The 20829-nt window shown below is 47.2% G+C and overlaps 1 protein-coding gene across 1 annotated transcript in view; it reads left to right on the top strand.

Moving 5' to 3' along the window:
• LOC119955139 (synapsin-3-like) overlaps positions 1-20829 on the top strand; it is a 475326-nt gene that overhangs the window by 444311 nt on the left and 10186 nt on the right. Inside the window, 4 exon segments of the mRNA XM_038781056.1 lie at positions 666-712; positions 715-767; positions 13742-13888; positions 17605-17698. Coding sequence (XP_038636984.1) covers positions 666-712; positions 715-767; positions 13742-13888; positions 17605-17698 — 341 coding nt within the window.

Here is a 20829-nt window from a genome sequence, read left to right on the forward strand (position 1 = left end):
TGGTAACTCTACACTCAGTAACTCTACACTCGGTAACCACCCACTCGGTAACCATCCCGCTCGGTAACCACCCCACTCGGTAACCATCCCGCTCGGTAACCATCCCGCTCGGTAACCACCCCACTCGGTAACCATCCCGCTCGGTAACCATCCCGCTCGGTAACCATCCCGCTCGGTAACCATCCCGCTCGGTAACCACTCCATGGCGCTGGGAAACCGCAGGTTGGGGTGCGTTGCCGATGGAGAATTCTGGATATCATGACATTGCCTTATTGAGCTGGTATCTAGAATCTGCCTCCCACAATTCTTCATCCATATTTTTACTTAATTGCAGTGTTAATGTAAGCCTACTTGTGACAATAAAGATTATTATTATTAACTTGTAACAACAGGAAGGTGTTACACATGGTCTATTCCCATAACCTCTTTCCAAGCTGTGGGTTTTAAGGAAAAGCATAAATATTGGAACAAAGAACAATAAAGACAGAGCAGAAAGTGTGCTAACTTTATCCTATATGTGCAACATCAGCAAATTGGAATGAATAGTTTCCTAACTGTGTGATAATGCTGCAGCACGGGGCGGGGGAGGGGGGGGGAGGGGGGGGGTGCAGGGCACAAACTCTAGGATCTCGCTGGAGCTGACATTTTAATGGAAACCTTTGCAGCTATCGAACGTGGGTGGATGCCTGTTCTGAGATGTTTGATGGACTGGACATTGTGCTGTGAAAGCTGTACACGGGAAGGATGGGAAGGATTATATTATTGAGGTTAGTTGGATGGCCCCTGTGCCAATTTGTGATGCATTTTTATCTTGTGAATGTTGACTTTAGTATGAAGACTTTCCATCTAGTGTGGGCCTATCTTCTGGCTGGAGATCAAATATTTCACATGCAAATTATCCAAACAAGTGTTTACAGGAAGAGCTACCTTTTTAAGATTGACCGCATATGGGGGCATTGGATATATAACCTACAGTGGGTCCAACTCAGGTGGCTTATTTCACACAAACCACTGGGTAAGATATATAGTTTATTAATAGAAATAACAGTTTGTCACTGTTTTTCGTCTATTTCCAATTTTGCTGGATTGTGACTTTGCTATTCTGACTGTAGAGGTTCACATATTTTCCATTTACTTGTGTAAGTTTTGGGGGCCGTTTTTAACCTGGTCCATTCTGACAGTAATGGGCTGTTTATTGTGGCCGGGGTTCTCCGAAATCCCGGCCAAGGGTTGACGCCAGCATCAAAAGCGGCGCGAGCGACGCCGACGTCAATGGGCCTCCAGGCCCAGTCATTCTCCCCTTCCTTGGGGGCTAGAACAGCACCAGAATGCTGTGCGCTGTTCCAGCACTGAAAGCCAGTCCGGCACGGCCGGTGCGGGTCCACGCATTCACGCCATGGCCGTTTCCTTGCCAGCCCGTGGGCAACATGGCGGAGCCCTGCAGGGGCCCGGCGCGGGGGCCCCCCACCCGGAATTAGCACGTCCGCCGATCGGTTTGCCCCCAATCGCGGGTCTGGACACCATGGAGGCCACAGCCCCCCTCCCCCCCCCCCGCCCCAAGTCAGTTCCCCCCCGCCTGCCTACCAGGACGGCCCCGCAGCCAGAACGCTGAGGTCCCGCCGGGTAGGACCATACGCCGGTGGGACTCGCCGGAACCCTGTTGCCAGAGAATCGGCGGCCCGGCATCGGAGCAGCGTGGCGGGATTTGCTCCCCCACAACACTCTACCCCCGACCCCCCACCCCCCCGGCGATTCTCCGACCCGGTGCAGGCTCGGAGGATCTCTGTCCCAGTCCTCTAGACTGTCATTGACGAGCCAGGGCAAAACGGTGATTGCTTGAAGCAAGCAGCAGCCTTATTCCAGGGATACAAGTATGGGCACCATGACTTTCACAGGACCGTGATGGCAAATTTGCTGCATGCTCCATCTGTTTGTATCTGCGGTGAGCTGGTGACCCAGCAGTTATTAAGTGGATGGCTGGAGCCTGTAGAAAAAAACACCGGAAACCTTTTTTTTTGGTGCAGCCCCGAGGAATATAAACATTCAATCTGGGTCACTGCAGATCACCAGCGTTCCCTCCCACACCCCACACCCCCAATCACTCTGCCCAGAAAGGGAGTCAGTTGATTTCTAAACCTCCCAGAATCTGCGTACTGAATCCCTCGGACCCTCCACTGGGTATTTTATAAATGGCAGTTCAAAGTGTTGACTATCTCTTCATGCTTCCTTGACCTAATGGACAATAGAACTGTCATGCAGTACATTCACCAATTCTAGATTCTAAAGTAATTGAGTTTGTAGTGAAATCTCCCATTGAAATAATGTCCCTGTTCTCACAAACCCTTCACATCTCTTCTACAACAAATTATCTGCTTTTGCTAAGCTGAGGGTCTATAAACATACTGAGCTAATAGTTTGATATCCTATTGACTACAAGATTATTTAATTCTATAGCTTCTTCCCTTCCACAGGGTTTCGGGATGTTTATATTAATAGTCATGTGATAGCACAGAACTTGAGTATTGCTGAAAAAAATAGACGTGCTGTCAAAACATTTTCAGTCTTGAACTCAAGACAGTTTGCAAGAATTCCAGTAGCAAAGGGAATAACAATTTATACTGAATGAGAAGAGAGTGCTCATTGGTTGGCAAGTGGACTCTAATTGATAGAGGCCACAGACAATGCACCAGGGAATAGTTAACTGCCAAGCTTTGTTCAAATTCAGCCAATTGCGGAATTACATCTGCATCAGTCCCTTTGGCTGTTTGCCACAGAGAAAGTACACATGGCACCCAACCAATCCTTATTTGCAAAACCTAAAAGAGTGTCAACTGTAGATGTCATTCCATTGATTGGACAACAGTTGGTAAACAATCTAGATTGAGACAGGAATTCCACCGAAAAGCAATTTAAGATTTATCAGTTGGGCTCACAGTGTGGCTCATTTATGCATGCTAGAAGCCACGTATATTTCACACACAGGGCCCTGACCTTCAGGGACAGCCATTTGCCAGTTCATTCCCCACGGTATGCCTTGTGCAATCAGAGTCAACCTGCCTGGTGCAAATTTAAACAACTTGCCAGTTAACTGTTCCCTGATGCATTCTCCATGACAATGCCTCTACCAATCAGCATCCACTTTCCAACCAATCAGTACTCTCTTGTCATGCAGTATAAATTGTTGTTCCTTTTTTTATTGGTATTTTTGCAAACTGTCCCGAAAGGTGCAGGATAAAAACTGTTGACAGCATGTCTCTTTTTTCCAGCCATAGTCTTTCAGAGTAGAAGACAATGACTATTTCCTTCTCCTTTCTTTGTCTATTGTCATTTCTAAATACGTTAGCATCCTTGGATGTTATATTTGCTTCATTCTCACTATTAGCAACGTTTCATATATTCACACAACATCATTGTTCCCTGCTGCTGCCACATGAAACCTGCAGCACAGACAGCTTATTCCTAATGCTTCCTCACAGTTGTGTACAAATTATTATACAGCTAGCATTTAGCAAGTCATGTGGATGTCAAATGAGGACAGAGTTGATTTTGGCCGTGATGTCCTTCAACAGCAAATTCTGTGCCAGATTGAATTAACATCTTCCTGGTCAGGTGCAAAGGGAGAGAAATCCTGCACTGAGATTGTGGGCAATAAACGTGCAGCGATGCACAGTGTGAGTCACACAGGAAACAGTGATGCTTCTCTGCCATCTCATGGCAGGATTAGTAAAAATACAGAAATGCAGAGGCACAATCAAATGGCACATCTTGTATACATACACCTCGGGTCCTCTGTATAGGAATGGAACTCTGATGGATTAGCAATGATTATGATGTTGATGGAGTTGGGGTAGCAACATCCAGCATTCTTCCAGTGAAATTCAGGAAACCTGGCTCCTTTGGATTTGCAAAGAGATGGGAATACTCTGGGTGTTCCTTAATTGGTTTTCACCTCGGTTCAGCCAAACCCACTGAAAGATCAGCAGTGAGAGGTGGAAAGTCGAAGCTCTAACCTGAATCATAAATGTTTACAGCACAGAAAGAGGCCCCTCGGTCCATCAGGTCCATGCTGTCCATCAAGCACCGATGTATTCTAATCCCATTTTCCAGTACATGGTCCACAGCCTTGTCTGCTCTGGCATTTCAACTGCCCATTGAAATGTTGTGAGGGTTCCCGCCTCCACCACACGCTCAGACAGTGAGTTCCAGATTCCAACCACCCTCCGGGTAAAATGGTTTGTCCTCCAATCATCTCTAAATCTCCTGCCCCTTACCTTAAATCTCTGTCCCTGGTTATTGACCCCCGGCTAATGGGGAAAGTTTCTTCCTATCCACCCGATGTATGTCCTACATACGTTTGTACACCTCAATCAGTTCCCCCCCTCAGTCTTCTCTGCTCCAGCAAAACAACCCCAGTCTATCCAGCCTCCCTTCACAGGAACGCTCCAGCCCAGGCAACATCCTGGTGAATCTCCTCTGCACCCTCTCCAGTACAATCACATCCTTCCTACAGTGTGGCGACCAGAATTGCACTCAATACTCCAGCTGTGGCCTAATGAGCATAACCTCCCCACTCTTATATTCTAGCCTCGGTTAATCAAGGCAAGAATCCCACAAGCCTTCTCAACTGCATTATCCCTGCCCTTCTGTCTTCAAGGATCTATGTACTTGCACACCAAGGTCCCTCTGACTCTGATCCTCTGTAATTCCCAGCGTCCTACCGCTCATTCCGTATTCCTATAGTTAGTCCTCCCAAAACACATTACCTCACATTTTTCAGGGTTAAATTCCATTTGCCTCAGTTCCCCCATCGAAACAGCCCGTCTATATCGTCCTGTAATCGAAGGCTTCCCTCCTCATTATTTACCACACCAGCGATTTTTGTGTCATCTGTGAATTTACTGATCATATCCCCACAGATTCACACCTCGATCATTTGCAGACGATAAATGTCAAAACCACCTGATACTGGGACACAGAGAATATCAAATTCATTGGGTTAGCGTCCATCAGCAAGGCCCAACTGCAAAGACTCGCATTCAAAGTATAGTTTTGTATCTTTGACTTTATCTATATATGTTTATGGAACTCACCTCTTCATTCACCTGAGGAAGGAGCTGTGCTCCGAAAGCTAGTGATTCAAAACAGACCTGTTTGACTTTAACCTGTTGGAAGACTTCCTACTCTGCTCACCGCAGTCCAACGCCGGCATCTCCACATTGTAAAGTAAGAGAATTGGTTTATTTTACATCCGCTCTGCTGCCTCACAGCGACATGGACCCAGGTTCAATTCCAGTCTCGGGTGACTCTGTGTACAGTTTGCACGTTCTTCTCGTCTTTGCGTGGGTTTCCTCCGGATGCTCCGGTTTCCTCCCACAGTCCAAAGCTATGCAGGTTAGGTGGAGTTACAGGGTCACGGGGATGGGATGGGGGCGTGGGCCTAGGTGAGATGCTCTTTCAGAGGGTCAGTGCAGACTCGATGGGCCAAATGGCCTCCTTCTGCACTTTTGGGATTCTATGAAAATATATGAAGGGAATTTTGTAACGTCCACCCCTTTTGCACTCACAAAAGAAAGGGGTTCATGATAAAACTAACAGGTATGGTTTCGTTTGAGCCAAAAGTCCTTCAGAGGTTATCAAGCTGACTGCTGCTGGGTAATCTGTCTTTCCAGAAATTAGGATTTCCACAATGGAGACAGCACATGGAGATCAACTAGTCTTGAAGGCAGAGACACAGAATCAATATTTCAGGGTCAGGGTTCTTTCTGCTGCTACTTGCTCGATAGTAAAATGGTCGACTGTGTGGGTCAGTTCCACACAACAATATTACAGGTCATGTGACATACCTTCCACTTCCCCTGGCTGTTGCTCAAAGCATGTATTTTCCCAGACCTGGAATCTTGATGTGTTTAATAGAGCAGTCAGGATCCCATCTGTCCTTTGCAGACATGTGTTGGTGTATTTCTCTGGACTTTGATGGCAATCACAGGAGGCATTAGCACTCTGCTGGTTTCCGAAGATTCAAAATTCCTCTGATATGATTCTTTTTTTTCAAAATTTAGTGTACCCAATTAATTTTTTCCAATTAAGGGACAATTTAGCGTGGCCAATCCACCTACCCTGCACATCTTTGGGTTGTGGGGGTGAAGCCCACGCAAACACGGGGAGAATGTGCAAACTCCACACGGACAGTGACCCAGAGCCGGGATCGAACCTGGGACCTCAGCGTCGTGAGGCTGCAGGGCTAACCCACTGCGCCACCATCTGATATGATTCATGGCTCATCAGGGCAAAGCCTTGTCTATTTTAAAATAAAAGTAAAAATTTCATGGAGTAGCCAAGTTGATGTATGAAATTCTTTCCGGTTCTCTGGCCAGGACAAGGAGAAAGAAAGCGGGAGAAATGAGCATGAGAGGAAATAGAGAATTTAGTTTTTATTGGCGTTCAATAAAGTGACAAAGTTAGTGACAAAAAAAAGTGACAAATTGAGGAAGTGACAAAGTTAATTGATGAGAGAAGGGCTGTAGATGTCATATACATGGACTTCAGTAAAGCATTTGATAAAGTTTCCCATGGCAGGTTGATGGAAAAAGTGAAGTCGCATGGGGTTCAGGGTGTACTATCTAGATGGATAAAGTAAGAAGTGTTACAACACCAGGTTAAAGTCCAACAGGTTTGTTTCAAACACGAGCTTTCGGAGCACTGCTCCTTCCTCAGGTGTGCTCCGAAAGCTCGTGTTTGAAACAAACCTGTTGGACTTTAACCTGGTGTTGTAAGACTTCTTACTGTGCTCACCCCAGCCCAATGCCAGCATCTCCACATCATAGATGGATAAAGAACTGGCTGGGCAACAGGAGACAGAGAGTAGTGGTGGAAGGGAGTGTCTCAAAATGGAAAAAGGTGACTAGTGATGTTCCACAGGGATCCGTGCTCAGACCACTGTTATTTGTGATATACATAAATGATCTGGACGAAGGTATAGGTGGTCTGATTAGCAAGTTTGCAGATGAAACTAAGATTGGTGGAGTTGCAGATAGCGAGGAGGACTGTCAGAGAATACAGCAAAATATAGATAGATTGGAGAGTTGGGCAGAGAAATGGCAGATGGGAGTTCAATCCAGGCAAATGCGAGGTGATGCATATTGGAAGATCTAATTCAAGAGCGGACTATATGGTCAATGGAAGAGTCCTTGGGAAAATTGATGTACAGAGAGATCTGGCAGGTTGATAGAGTGGTCAAGAAGGCATCAAGCATGCTTGCCTTCATCGGACGGGGTATTGAGTACAAGAGTAGGCAGGTCATGTTACCGTTGTATAGGACTTTGGTTAGGCCACATTTGGAATACTGCGTGCAGTTCTGGTCGCCACATTACCAGAAGGATGTGGATGCTTTCGAGAGGGTGCAGAGGAGGTTCACCAGGATGTTGCTTGGTATGGAGGGTGCTAGCTATGAAGAAAGGTTGAGTAGATTAGGATTGTTTTCGTTGGAAAGACGGAGGTTGAGGGGGGACCTGATTGAGGTCTACAAAATTATGAGAGGTAGGGACAGGGTGGATAGCAACAAGCTTTTTCCAAGAGTGGGGGAGTCAATTACAAGGGGTCACGATTTCAAGGTGAGAGGGGGAAAGTTTAAGGGAGATGTGCGTGGAAAGTTTTTTACGCAGAGGGTGGTGGGTGCCTGGAACGCTTTGCCAGCGTAGGTGGTAGAGGCGGGTACGATAGCATCATATAAGATGCATCTGGACAGATATATGAACGGGCAGGGAACAGAGGGAAGTAGACCTTGGAAAATAGGCGACAGGTTTAGATAAAGGATCTGGATCGGCGCAGGCTGGGAGGGCCGAAGGGCCTGTTCCTGTGCTGTAATTTTCTTTGTTCTTTGTTCTATAAAGATGAGAAGTTCTCGCAATGTAATGCTGCGATTCTATAACAAATATTTGAGTTGAAGTTATTTGATAGCTTTTTTCCTTTAGCTCAATCCTTTTCTAAGGCATCACATATTAGAATTACTAACAGAACACGTTCATCTGTTCAAACAAGCACCACAGATGGACTTTGAGCAGATTTATAGTCTCAAACAAATATAATTTCAATCTATTTTCACCAGTATACTTTATGAAACATTTTGAGTCAGATCAGCAACGACAAGGTGCCTCATCAAACACGTGTACAATATTGTTCAGCATCTTTGATACGTTCAGGAGAAGGAATTATAGCTTCCATTTCCTTCCCTTGATAACTATTTGCTGTTTGACTGGAAGATTAGCCTTTACTGCGATGTCACCAAAGGTGGAGAAAGTATTTATTTCCTTTTGGATCTGATTTAAGTTATGTAACTGCAAAAAATCATTCCCAGTAACAATATTCAAGAAATCATTCCTCGAAGGTCAGCAGTTCTCACACGCTCTGTTGTACTATGTTGTGGTTTGGGGCTCCCGAGGGCTTACATTCTGTAACATTTTGTGCTGTGCTAAGTATTGCTATAACTTCCCCTCCAAGATCTAGGGAGCAATCCATTGGGCTCGAGGGATCGACTCTGGACACAACAAGGCCGGTAAATCTCACCTTCTCGTGAGTTTACCAGTCTTGTCACACCTCTCACAAGGCATTGCAATCTGGATCCCGCCCATCGAGGCAATGCCAGGGTGCCCAGGTGGGGCTGGCAGGGACAAGGCTGGCAGTTCCCGGGTGGCACCTTGCCCGTGCCGGGGATCGGGCCCAGGGATGCCCAGCCCTTGTGAGGTGGGGTGCGAGGGGCTCAGTGACACCCCAAATGGTGTTGGGATGTTAGGGGGGGTCCGGATGGGGCCACGGTGGGGGGTCTGGAGATTTGGGTGGCTTCCGCTCTCTTCCTGCCCTGGCGAGCAGAGCCGGATCATTCTCGGCGCTCCGAGCACCGAGAAACACCCGGCCAAACACACCCGACACAGGAGTCTGTTTCACATCCGTTAAATTATACCCATAAACTATAAATCTTTGGAGATTGAAAAGGGAATTTACAAAAAAGGTGCAGACATATTAGGTGATTGGACATAACTGTGGCAAACAGAATTCTATGTCAGGAAGTTTGAGGTCATCCAAGAATGACCAGTCAGAAAATGTTCTAAATGTCTGGAGAAAAGAAACTGTAAAGAGTGAGGAGTTTCAGATTTTTTTTTAACAAACATTTTATTGAGGCATTTATGGTTTTATAACAACAAAAGATACAAATACAAATGTAAACATACTTCAGTGCATAACATCTCCCACTGTTCCCACCTACGCAAGACTATCCTAACTCCCCCCTACCCCCCCCTTACTCCCTAACCGCCCCCCCCCCCTTTATTAAATCTGATAACAGTTTAGTTTTTCCCGAAGAAGTCAATAAATGGCTTCCACCCCTGCACGAACCCGAACGTTGATCCTCTATGGTGTTCGGGCCGGAAAGTGGAGCTGAGTCCACAAAAGATCAGCCATGATCTCATTGAATGGCGGAGCAGGCTCGAGGGGCCAGATGGCCGACTCCTGCTCCTAGCTCTTATGTTCTATGTTCTTATAATCTCTCCCATCCCCCCCCTAACGGGTCAGAAATATACAGGAGTAGGTCATTTGCATATAACGAGACCCTGTGTTCCACCCACCCTGCCCCGTACTATCCCCTGCCAGTCCTTTGACACTCTCAGCACCATCGCCAATGGCTCTATGGCCAAGGCAAACAGCAGGGAGGAGAGAGGACATCCTTGCCTTGTCCCCCGGTGCAGTCTAAAGTAGTCCGACCTCACCCGGTTTGTCTACACACTCGCAATCAGTGCCTGGTACAGAAACTGAACCTTGTCAATAAAGCCCTGCCCAAACCCAAACCATCCCAGGACCTCCGACAGATAATTTCATTCCACCTGGTCAAAGGCCTTCTCTGCGTCCATAGCGACCACCACCTCCGCCTCCCCCGCCCCTCCCCCCCCCTCTGCCCCCCCCCCCCCCCCCCCCCCCCCCCCCCCCCCTGCCCCTCCTTAAACACCCCATTCACCCCTGCTGGGTCCAAGACCGTGCTCCCCCCCCCTGTCCTTCACTCTTCCTATCTCCAACGCCTCCTCCCTTTTCCTGAGCTGATGTGCCAGAATCCTACTGGCCTTCTCACCATACTCATATATTGCCCCTCTCGTCTTCCTCAACTGTCCCACCACCTTCCCTGTAGATAACAGACCAAACTCCATCTGCAGCTTCTGCCGCTTCTTCAATAACCCTGCTTCCGGGGCCTCCAAAAATCTCCTGTCTATCTGGAGTATCTCCCTCACTAGCCTATCCATCTCTAACCGCTCCACCTTCTCCCTATGAGCCATTCCAAAATCAGCTCCCCCCTAACCTCTGCCTTCAACACTTCCCATACCGCTGCTGTCGAAACGTCCCCCGGGTAATTTATCTCCAAATAATTCTGAATGGCTTCCCTCACCCGCCCACACACCCCCTAATCCGCTAACAGTCCTACATCCAGTCTCCATTGTGGGCCTGGTTCCCCTTCTTGCTCACCTGTAAATCCACCCAGTGTGGGGCATGTCCGACACAACAATCACCGAATACTCGGCATCTACCACCCTGCCAACAAAACCCTGTTCAAAATGAAAAAATCAATCTGGGAGTGCACTTTGTGTATGTGAGAAAAAAATGAAAAGTCCTTTGCTCTTGGCCATCCGAATCTCCACAGGACTACCCCTCCCACCTGCTCCATAAATCCTTTTAGTTCCTTCACCGCGGTTGGCACCTTCCCTGTCTTTGAACTCGACCGATCCAAGCTAGGCTCAAGAACCGTATTAAAGACCCGCCCCACCATGATTAATCTATGCAAGTACAGGTCTGGAATCTTCCTCAACAGGAGATTCATAAACGCGTCATCCCAGTTTGGTGTGTAAATATTCACTAATCCCACCGGCATCCCCTCCAGCTCCCCACTCACCATGGCATACCTACCCACTGAGTCTGCCACTATATTCCCTACCTCAAATGACACCCACTTATTGATCGACCCCCCCTAGTTTTAGAGTCTAGCCCCGAATGAAATACCTGCCCGACCCATCCCTTCCTCAGCCAAGTCTGATCCACTACCCTCAGGTGGGTCTCCTGTAGCATTGCCACATTCACCTTCAAACTCTTCAAAGGCACAAACACGCGAGACCTCTTGACCGGCCCATTTAGCCCTCTCACATTCCACGTGATCAGCCTGGTCGGGGGCTCCCCCCCCTCCTGCCGATCAACTATCGCCTTTCTTAGGCCGGCCAGCCTCCAGCCCGTGGCTCCGCGCCTCCTCAGGCCCACCATCGGGTGTTCACTGTCATCGACCTCCAGTCTGTCTCCACGCCCCAGTCCCTCCCCTGTCAGTAGAACAATTCCCCCCCCTCCCCCATAACAAAATAACAATCCCAACCCCCCCATAATAAACTGATCACCTGCTCAACCCCCCCCCCCCCCCCCCCCCCCCCCCCCCCCCACTGCGCTTCCATGAGCTAGCCCGCCCGGCTAGTCTGTTAGCCCCCACCCATGGCACCTAGCATCCTACCCTCCCACTGATCTCCCTCCCACCCCCCCACGCTCAAACATACATATGCAAAACATAACAATCCCCAACAAACACAAAGAAAAAAATTGCACCCACTACCCACCATTAAGATCAAAGTTCACCCGCACACAAAACTGAACAACGGCCGAAACATTTGTACAAAAACAATACATACAGGACCCAAAGAGAAAAGAAATTTCACAGCATTGGTTCAGAATTATTCGCCCCCAAGTTCAACGTCCTCCATCACCTGCCAGTCCCCTGACCTTAACAAAGTTCATCGCCTCATCCGACGATCCGAAATACAGTTCTTGACCCTCGTAAGTGATCCATAAACGAGCTGGGTACAACTTGCCGAATTTCTCCCCCTTCTTGAAGAGGCTGATTTAACTTTATTGAAGCTCGCTCTTCTTTTGGCCAGTTCTGCACCCAAGTCCTGGTAAATACCCAGCTCGTTATCTTCCCATTTGCAGCTCTTCGTCTGCCTGGCCCACCTCAAGGTCTGTTCCTTGTCCAGGAACCGGTGCATTCGCACCACCATCACCCTCGGCAGCTCATTCATCCGTGGCTTCCTTGCAAGCACTCTGTGCGCCCTGTCCCCCTCAAAGGGTCGAGCAAACTTCCCCCAACAGCTTCTCGAACATACGCGCCACATGTGCCCTGAGCCCTCGCTGTAGGCCCCGGTAGGCTAACAATCCTCGGGTTCTGTCTGCGTGACCTTTTCATCAAATCCTCCACCTTCTCTTGCAGCCTTTTCTGATGGTCCCTCATCAGCTCCATCTCTGCCTCCATCGTGGTTAGCTGATCCTCGTGCTCGGCCACCTTCTGGATCGCCTGTCTCTGGGCTTCCAATCTTTACTCCACCCGATCAATCCCCGTCTTAATTGGGTCCAGGTACTCCTGCCTTTGCTTAGCAAAGCTCTCCTGGAGGAATTCCACCAGCTGCTCCATTGACTACTGGACCAGCAATCCCAGTCCCTGAGCCTCCGCCATGTCTTCCTGTGCTGCAGACTCCACTCCCTTCTTTACCCAATGACCTATCCTTTTCAGACCACAAATTCTGGTCCACAAATCCATAAACTGGTGGGGGATTCTCCTCCTCTACCTCACCAGTCTCCTATTTTATCGATCAAATCCCCCATAAGTCAGGGAAAAAGGTCCCAAAGTTCAACCACAAGCGGGAGCTACCAAATAAGCAACGTCTCACTCCACGGCCGCCAGCGGAAGTCATGAGATTCAGACTTTGATGTACAGAAATTAGTAATAGCTAGTGCACAAATAGAACAAATATAACCAAACAGGTTTCTGGAATGTTAATCATTATCTCAAGGGATCTGAAATGTAATTTAAAAGTTTTATGCGGTTTCCTCTTGTGGGACAATCGGCAATAAAGAGGCCCAATCTTAAAATAACAGCTCAGCCTCTGAACAGTGAAATCAGGAACGTTCTTTCCTGATGCTGGTTAAAGTGAACTTTACAATGCAGAGATTAATTAGATTCCTGTTGATGGTGAGGATATCAAACCCAGTTCCATGGAGTTGATGTTTAGATTAGCCAATGTTTGATAGAATGATGGGAATGGACTCCCTTCCGGTGTTAAATTAATCTATTCGCCCCTTGACTATTCAGCACATTGCAAAAGCAATCTGCGACTGAATATTACAACCTCTGCAGCCTCGATGATAGTTGGGGGAGGTGTAAAACTGTCCCTGTGGGTATTCCTGCCGTGGCAGGAGAGCTGGTGGGTGTCCTGCTTGCCCAATGGGCCAATTGAGACTCCTGGCTCCTCTTCAGGGGACTTCAGCAGTGGCCACCACTCCGAGAAGCATTGTTGGGACAGAGAGCTGACAGCCAGTGACTGGCAGCTCTCGGAGGCTGGGATCCCTCTTGGATGGTGAAGATAATGAAAGGCTTAATGGCCAGAAAATGCTGGCCAAGCATTGAAAGGTGACTCATCCCTCCATGAAATTCAGCCATTGACAGGTGATCGAATGGTAAACGTGGCTGATGTGCATAAACCGACGCACTAGCTTCTCAAGTTTATCATTTCTGTTTGGTTCTCAATGACTATGAGACTGGGATGACATGAACTTTCAAATTACGTTGGATTTGGGAAATGATTTTAAAATTCCCTTGTTTTGATTAAGATTTCAAGTGACGTACGGAATGATTATTCAGATGACTGCTCTCAATATTTCTTCCCTTCTAATGCAGGTAATGGACTGTGCCATGCCACTGATTGGCGAATATATTGAGGAGGACAGGCAATTAATAACAGACCTGGTCATCGGAAAAATGAACCAGCTTCTGTCAGAGAATCCTGCAGCATCGCAACAAAGAATCGGAATGACATTGAGCCAGGTCAGCAAAGTGACAAAAATTCCAGGTTTCCCTCCTGTGATGGTGTGGATCCTTGGCTGGTTGTGACTCCACAGAAGATTCTAGGTGCTTTTTGATAGAATCACAGAGGAGACCATTTATCCCATTGTGCCAATGCAAGAATAATTTGCCTAGTCCCAGTTTCCTGCCTTTTCCACACAACAGAATACTACAGTGCCCCATAACCCTGCAATTATTTTCTCCACACATGCTTATCCAGTTCCTTTCCGAAACCACGTTGAATTTGTCTTCCCAGCAATTAATACTTTCCTAATTCTAACCACTCTCAGTGCATCAAAATGCTTTTCCTCACGTTGTCAGCGGCTCACTTTAAAATATCAGCCCCTCAACCAATGGACCAGCTTCTCTCTATCTACAACACTCATTATTTTGAACATCTGAATCTTTTTCGATGGGGAACAAACCCAGTTTATCCAACCTATCCATTAAAACTAAAATCATTTTGCAAAGCTTTCCTGCACCCTCTCTAAAGCCTATACATCTTTCCTGAGGTGTAGTGTCCACATTGGGCACAATACTCTAGTTTAAGCCAAATCAAATGTTACTATCTCCATCGAGACGGTAAAATATAAATTTGAATTTTCAGTAGCCAAGTGCGCACAACATGATTTCAAGTTTTAATTTTTTATAGAATCCCTGCAGTGCAGAAAGGGACCATTCAGCCCATCGAGTCTGCACTGACCCTACTGAGGCCGAAACCCCCTCCTTATTCCCATAACATCATCTAACCTTTGGACATTAAGGAGTAATTCAGCATGGCCAGTCCACCTAACCTGCACATCTTTGGACTGTGGGAGGAAACCGGAGCACCCGGAGGAAACCCACGCACACACGGGGAGAACATACAAACGCCTCACAGTTACCCAAGGCCGGAATTGAACCCGGGTCCCTGGCTCTGCAAGGCAGCAGTGCTAACCACTCTGCCACCAATTCACCCCGCTTACTGAAACAAACTAAACGCAACATTAACTAAACACTATTTTCCAAGAAATTTCAACTCAAACCACAGAAAGATTCCTGGCTAACGCTTTAATGCGACTCAATCTTTCTCATAGTTATACTTTCCACTCTCCCTTAACTGGAAACTCTATTCAGGGCAGCACGGTGATGCAGTGGTTAGCATTGCTGCCTCCTGGTGCCGAGTTCCCAGGTTCGATCCCAACTCTGGGTCACTGTCCATGTGGAGTTTGCACATTCTCCCTGTGTTTATGTGGGTTTCGCCCCCACAACCCAAAGATGGGGCGAGGAGCGGACCTGTATAGGGTGATCTTTCAGACAGTCGGTGCAGACTCGATGGGCCGAATAGCCTCCTTCTGCAATGTAGGAATTCTGTGGAATTCTATTCTGTTCTCCTAAAACCTGTCCAGCCAGGATAACCTCTAATCCCTGATTGACTTTTACGGTGAGTTATCCTGGAGATTATTCCCTCTCGCCAAAACTAAGCTAATCGTCCAGTCTTGTTTAAATCTGCATAAAGACAGCTCAAGCTGCCACCCGCATTCTTGCATGATGAGGCACAGAGACTTGCTGCCTCTATCTCTCAGCTCTGTCTAGATTCTGACAGACTGAACTGAACCTGTGAGGTTCAGTGGTATTCTTAGAATACACCCTGTAGACCGATCCTACAATGGCTTCCGACGGACTCTCCTCCTCTCAAAAGCCCACCTCCTCTACAATGTGAATCACGTGGGCCTTGTAACTGGGTAGAAATTCTAACTTGCAATCCTGTATGATGTTCTATTCATTCACCTCTTCATTCACCTGAGCAGTGCTCCGAAAGCTAGTGTTTGAAACAAACCTGTTGGACTTTAACCTGGTGTTGTAAGACTTCTTACTGTGCTTACCCCAGTCCAACGCCGGCATCTCCACATCATGGATGTTCTATTGGACCATCACTCTGTCCTTGCTAACTACAATGGCTCCTGCTTCTTTAAGTTTCAAATTTAAACAATTTTGTTTGTATTAATATTTCCATCACATCACCATCCCTCTGTCTCTGTAATCTTAACCAACTCTTGATCTCTGCATCCATTTCTCTTCCATCTCTTTCATAGAAACATAGAATCAATAGAGTGCAGAGGAGGCCATTCAGCCCATCGAGTTTGCACTGACCCTCTGACCCTCTATCTTGGGTCAGGCCCCCATCCTATCCCCGTAACCCAGTAACCCCACATAATCTTTTGGATCTAAGGGGCAATTTATCATGGTGAATGCACCTAACCTGCCAATCTTTGGACCGGAGCACCCGGAGGAAACCCACGCAGACACGGAGAGAAAGTGCAAACTCCGCACAGACAGAGACCCGAGGCCAGAATCAAACCTGACCATTGTGAGGCAGCAGTGCTAACTACAGTGCCACCACCAATCTTTCAAATACTTTCTAATGTTAATGACAAAATGTGAATGCAAGATGATGTTGTATCTTTGCTGATGGCAAAGACAATCGTTCCCTCCAGCCAAATATCAGATCAAAACTTGCAATAACTGCAAGCTTCCCGGCAATAATATTGTAAATGTATGTTTACCAATATATATTTAATTTCAATTCACTGGTTTACTGGGAGAAAACAAATAGACCGGAAATCAGACAGACCGGGAAACAGAGAGACCGGGAAACAGAGAGACCGGGAAACAGGGAGACCGGGAAACAGGGAGACCGGGAAACTGACAGACCGGGAATCAGGAGAGACCGGGAAATGGAGAGACCGGGAAACGGAGAGACCGGGAAACAGGGAGACCGGGAAACGGGGAGACCGGGAAACGGAGAGACCGGGAAAAGGGGAGACCGGGAAACGGGGAGACCGGGAAAAGGGGAGACCGGGAAACGGGGAGACCGGGAAACGGAGAGACCGGGAAACGGGGAGACCGGGAAACGGGGAGACCGGGAAACGGGGAAACCGGGAAACGGAGAGACCGGGAAACGGGGAGACCGGGAAACGGGGAGACAGGGAAACGGGAAGACAGGGAAACGGGGAAACCGGGAAACAGACAGACAGGGAGACAGACAGACCGGGAGACAGGGAGACCGGGAAACAGACAGACCGGGAAACAGACAGACCGGGAGACACGGAGACCGGGAGACAGACAGACCGGGAAACAGGGAGACCTGGAATCAGAGAGACCGGGAAACAGGGAGACCGGGAAACAGGGAGACCGGGAAACTGACAGACCGGGAATCAGAGAGACCGGGAGACAGACAGACCGGGAAACAGGGAGACCGGGAATCAGAGAGACTGGGAAACTGACAGACCGGGAAACAGGGAGACCTGGAATCAGAGAGACCGGGAAACTGACAGACCGGGAAACAGGGAGACCGGGAAACAGGGAGACTGGGAAACAGGGAGACCGGGAAACAGGGAGACAGTTTTATTCCCTAAACCAATATTTTCCTGATTCCTTCGCGAATTAGAAAATTGCATTTTCCAAAATAAACCACTGGTAACGTGTCTCTGTCCCCAGAACCTGAACTAAAAATGCATCATCCATTCATTACATTCACGTGAATTTTGCCTTCATTTCTCCTTCCAATAGTTTCGACTGAATCTCCTTCCGGGTAAATTGGGGTCAGCAAAGCTGACCATAATCTCCAGGCAATGGTGAATTGGATGAACGACAGTTAAATCTTTGCCCAGCTACTGCACTTTCCCTATTTTCACCGAAATCTCTTTCATCAACAGGTGCCGCCGCAGTCAACAAAACCACAGGTCCAGCCCCCACCAGGAGCCCCTTCCCAGTGGGTCCAACCAGCCCAACCTCGCCCACCACCTCCAGGTGTGTAATTGTTCCTGTACATGGAGCATTGAACCAGCCAGAAGGCAATTCAGTGTTCCCTCTACATGGAAATACCTTTCATTTATATTTGTACAATCGGTGAAGCTATTGATGGAACGAACACCGCAACCATTTTAGTTTGAGTGAGACTGTCCTGACAAAATAATCATTATTTCCGGTTGGATTGTCTATAAATGTAATCAGTTACCCCCTCCATTCAGAGCATGGCTTCAAGTGAATATCTGCTCCTTTTAAAATTAATTGGGATTATGCTAATTGACAGGTTTGAGAGAATCAAGTGTAACATTTCAGAAACCTGTGTAACCTGGTTTTAATCATTGTTTTGAATGTGCATCTTATACCTAGAAAATTGTCAATTTTTTAAAAAAAGACACAGGTGTGTAAATCAATCCAAAATCCTTTCCATGAAAAAATAATGTGACCAGGAATTTGCAGTGCTGTGTAAAACATTAGTGACACATCAATGGCACATTAGTGACATGTCATTGACACATCAGTGACACGTCAATGACACGTCAGTGCCATGTCAGTGACATATCAGTGACACGTTAGTGACATATTCGTAACACATCAATGACACATTACTGACACGTCAGTAACATATTCGTAACACATCAATGGCACATTAATGACATATCAGTGACATATCAGTGACACATCAGTGACACATCAGTGCCATGTCAGTGACATATCAGTGACACGTTAGTGACATATTCGTAACACATTAGTGACACATTAGTGCCATGTCAGTGACATATCAGTGACACGTCAGTGACATATTCGTAACACATCAATGGCACATTAATGACATGTCAGTGACATATCAGTGACACATCAGTGACACATCAGTGACATATTAGTGCCATGTCAGTGACATATCAGTGACATATTAGTGCCATGTCAGTGACATATCAGTGACACGTTAGTGACATATTCGTAACACATCAGTGACATATTAGTGCCATGTCAGTGACATATCAGTGACACGTCAGTGACATATTCGTAACACATCAATGGCACATTAATGACATGTCAGTGACATATCAGTGACACATCAGTGACATATTAGTGCCATGTCAGTGACATATCAGTGACACGTTAGTGACATATTCGTAACACATCAGTGACAGATTACTGACACGTCAGTGACAAATCCGCTCTCTCATCCTTTGAAGTTGGGTTTGTTCTGAAGAATGTGCAAAAAAAGGCAGGACCTGAATTTTCACTTTGGGGTGGAAAACAGGAGGCATTATTGCTTCTGGGTCCCAACCTCACCCCAGGGGGAGCAGTAACTGGTTGGGGTGGGGGGACGGGGAGGGTTAATCCCTCTGCTTTGGATGAGCAGTCTAAATGGGTGTCTGCAGGAAAATATCAGTGTGCCTCCATTACCGTCTCTTAAAGCTCTTAATGAGCTAATTTGGCTTCCCACTTGAGGGCCAGACAGCCCTCCTACCCCTGAACCTGCCTCTGCTGGAACGTCAGCTGGTGTCTGCATATCTATTGGCCCTTCCCAACTCCATTCCCTACTTAGGCAGAGCCTAAAACTCTTGCTCTGGTGTGTGTGTGTGTGGGGGGGGGGGGGGGGGGGGGGGGGGGGGGGGTGAACATTCAAAAGGTTTCTGTCATGTGATTGATACAAAAAGCACAGATGGCCATAGATCCTTCCACTCAACCTACACTCTTGGGGGCCCCTCCCCTTCCTCTTTACAGGGCCCCCAAATCAATCCCCACCCCCAATGATATCAAAACCCGCTCCTAAGGATATCAATGCCCACCTGACCCTGTCCACCTTCAGCTCACATAATGCAAGGCACAAAACCCCCAAATCACTGCTTAACTGCTTTAGTGCTCTTTCACTTATCACAACAAGCCTGTAATTGATTAATTGAAATCCAAGCCTACCTGTTGTCAGCATGACGGTCAAGATGGTCAATATTGTGAACTGTGTGTCTTAGTTGAGCAAATGTGACCCGGTTGATGAGCAATGGGACGGAGAAATCAGCCGAGTGCGGCAGAGCACAGGCCAATGCAGGACAGAATGAGTCAGGAAAAGTCCAGCGCAGAACCAAATACTCCAATGAAGCGGAGTGTCCAGCCCAAGTCTAATATCATTGGCTTCGCTGGCAACCGTCTGGCAGGATTCCATTCTTTGTCCTGTAGCGAAGAGATTTTCTGAAGGCCAGTGAAGAGGGGTGGGGGAATGATGGTTATAACCGTCTGCATGTGGCCACCAGCCAATATCTCAGACAGGCAAATGTTTTCTCCTGAAGTACAGAATTTAGTCTGGAGAAGATGGTAGAGAGACAGACTTTGGGAATTTTCTTGCTTCATCAGTTTTTTGCAATCCATGGCAATTTAGTTAACTTTTCTTCTGTACTTTTTCTTCATAAATTCATCTATAACATCATTGAAGGTGAAATCTTGCAAGGAGACATTTTCAATCGTCAGTATTGTTGAACTTGTCAAATTGTACTTTGCAGATGATTTTTCACTCTTTTCAATACAGAGAAAGAACATTCACCAGAATCATTTGTGACAGGTTTTGTTGAAAAAACTTTCCGAATGGTTTCCACATTTGCCTACAACACATCACGTACAGGTCTGTCCAAATCAGCAGGTGATCGCGAAGAACCAAACTCATCATTATTGATGAAATGAATGAATTGTTTCACTTCAGCTACAAAGCAATTTGTGTCTGCAAGAACATAGAACATTACAGCGCAGTACAGGCCCTTCGACCCTCGATGTTGCTCCGACCTGTGAAACCCCTCTAAAACCCATCCACACTATTCCCTTATCATCCATATGTCTATCCAATGACCATTTAAATGCCCTTAGTGTTGGCGAGTCCACTACTATTGCAGGCAGGGCATTCCACGCCCGTACTGCTCTCTGAGTAAAGAACCTACCTCTGACATCTGTCCTGTATCTCCCCTCAATTTAAAGCTATGTCCCCTCGTGCTGGACATCACCATCCGAGGAAAAAGGCTCTCACTGTCCACCCTATCTAATCCTCTGATCATCTTGTATGCCTCAATTAAGTCACCTCTTAACCTTCTTCTCTCTAACGAAAACAGCCTCAAGTCCCTCAGCCTTCCCTCATAAGATCT

Source organism: Scyliorhinus canicula, chromosome 20, assembly GCF_902713615.1.
Source record: "Scyliorhinus canicula chromosome 20, sScyCan1.1, whole genome shotgun sequence".
Taxonomy (NCBI): domain Eukaryota; kingdom Metazoa; phylum Chordata; class Chondrichthyes; order Carcharhiniformes; family Scyliorhinidae; genus Scyliorhinus; species Scyliorhinus canicula.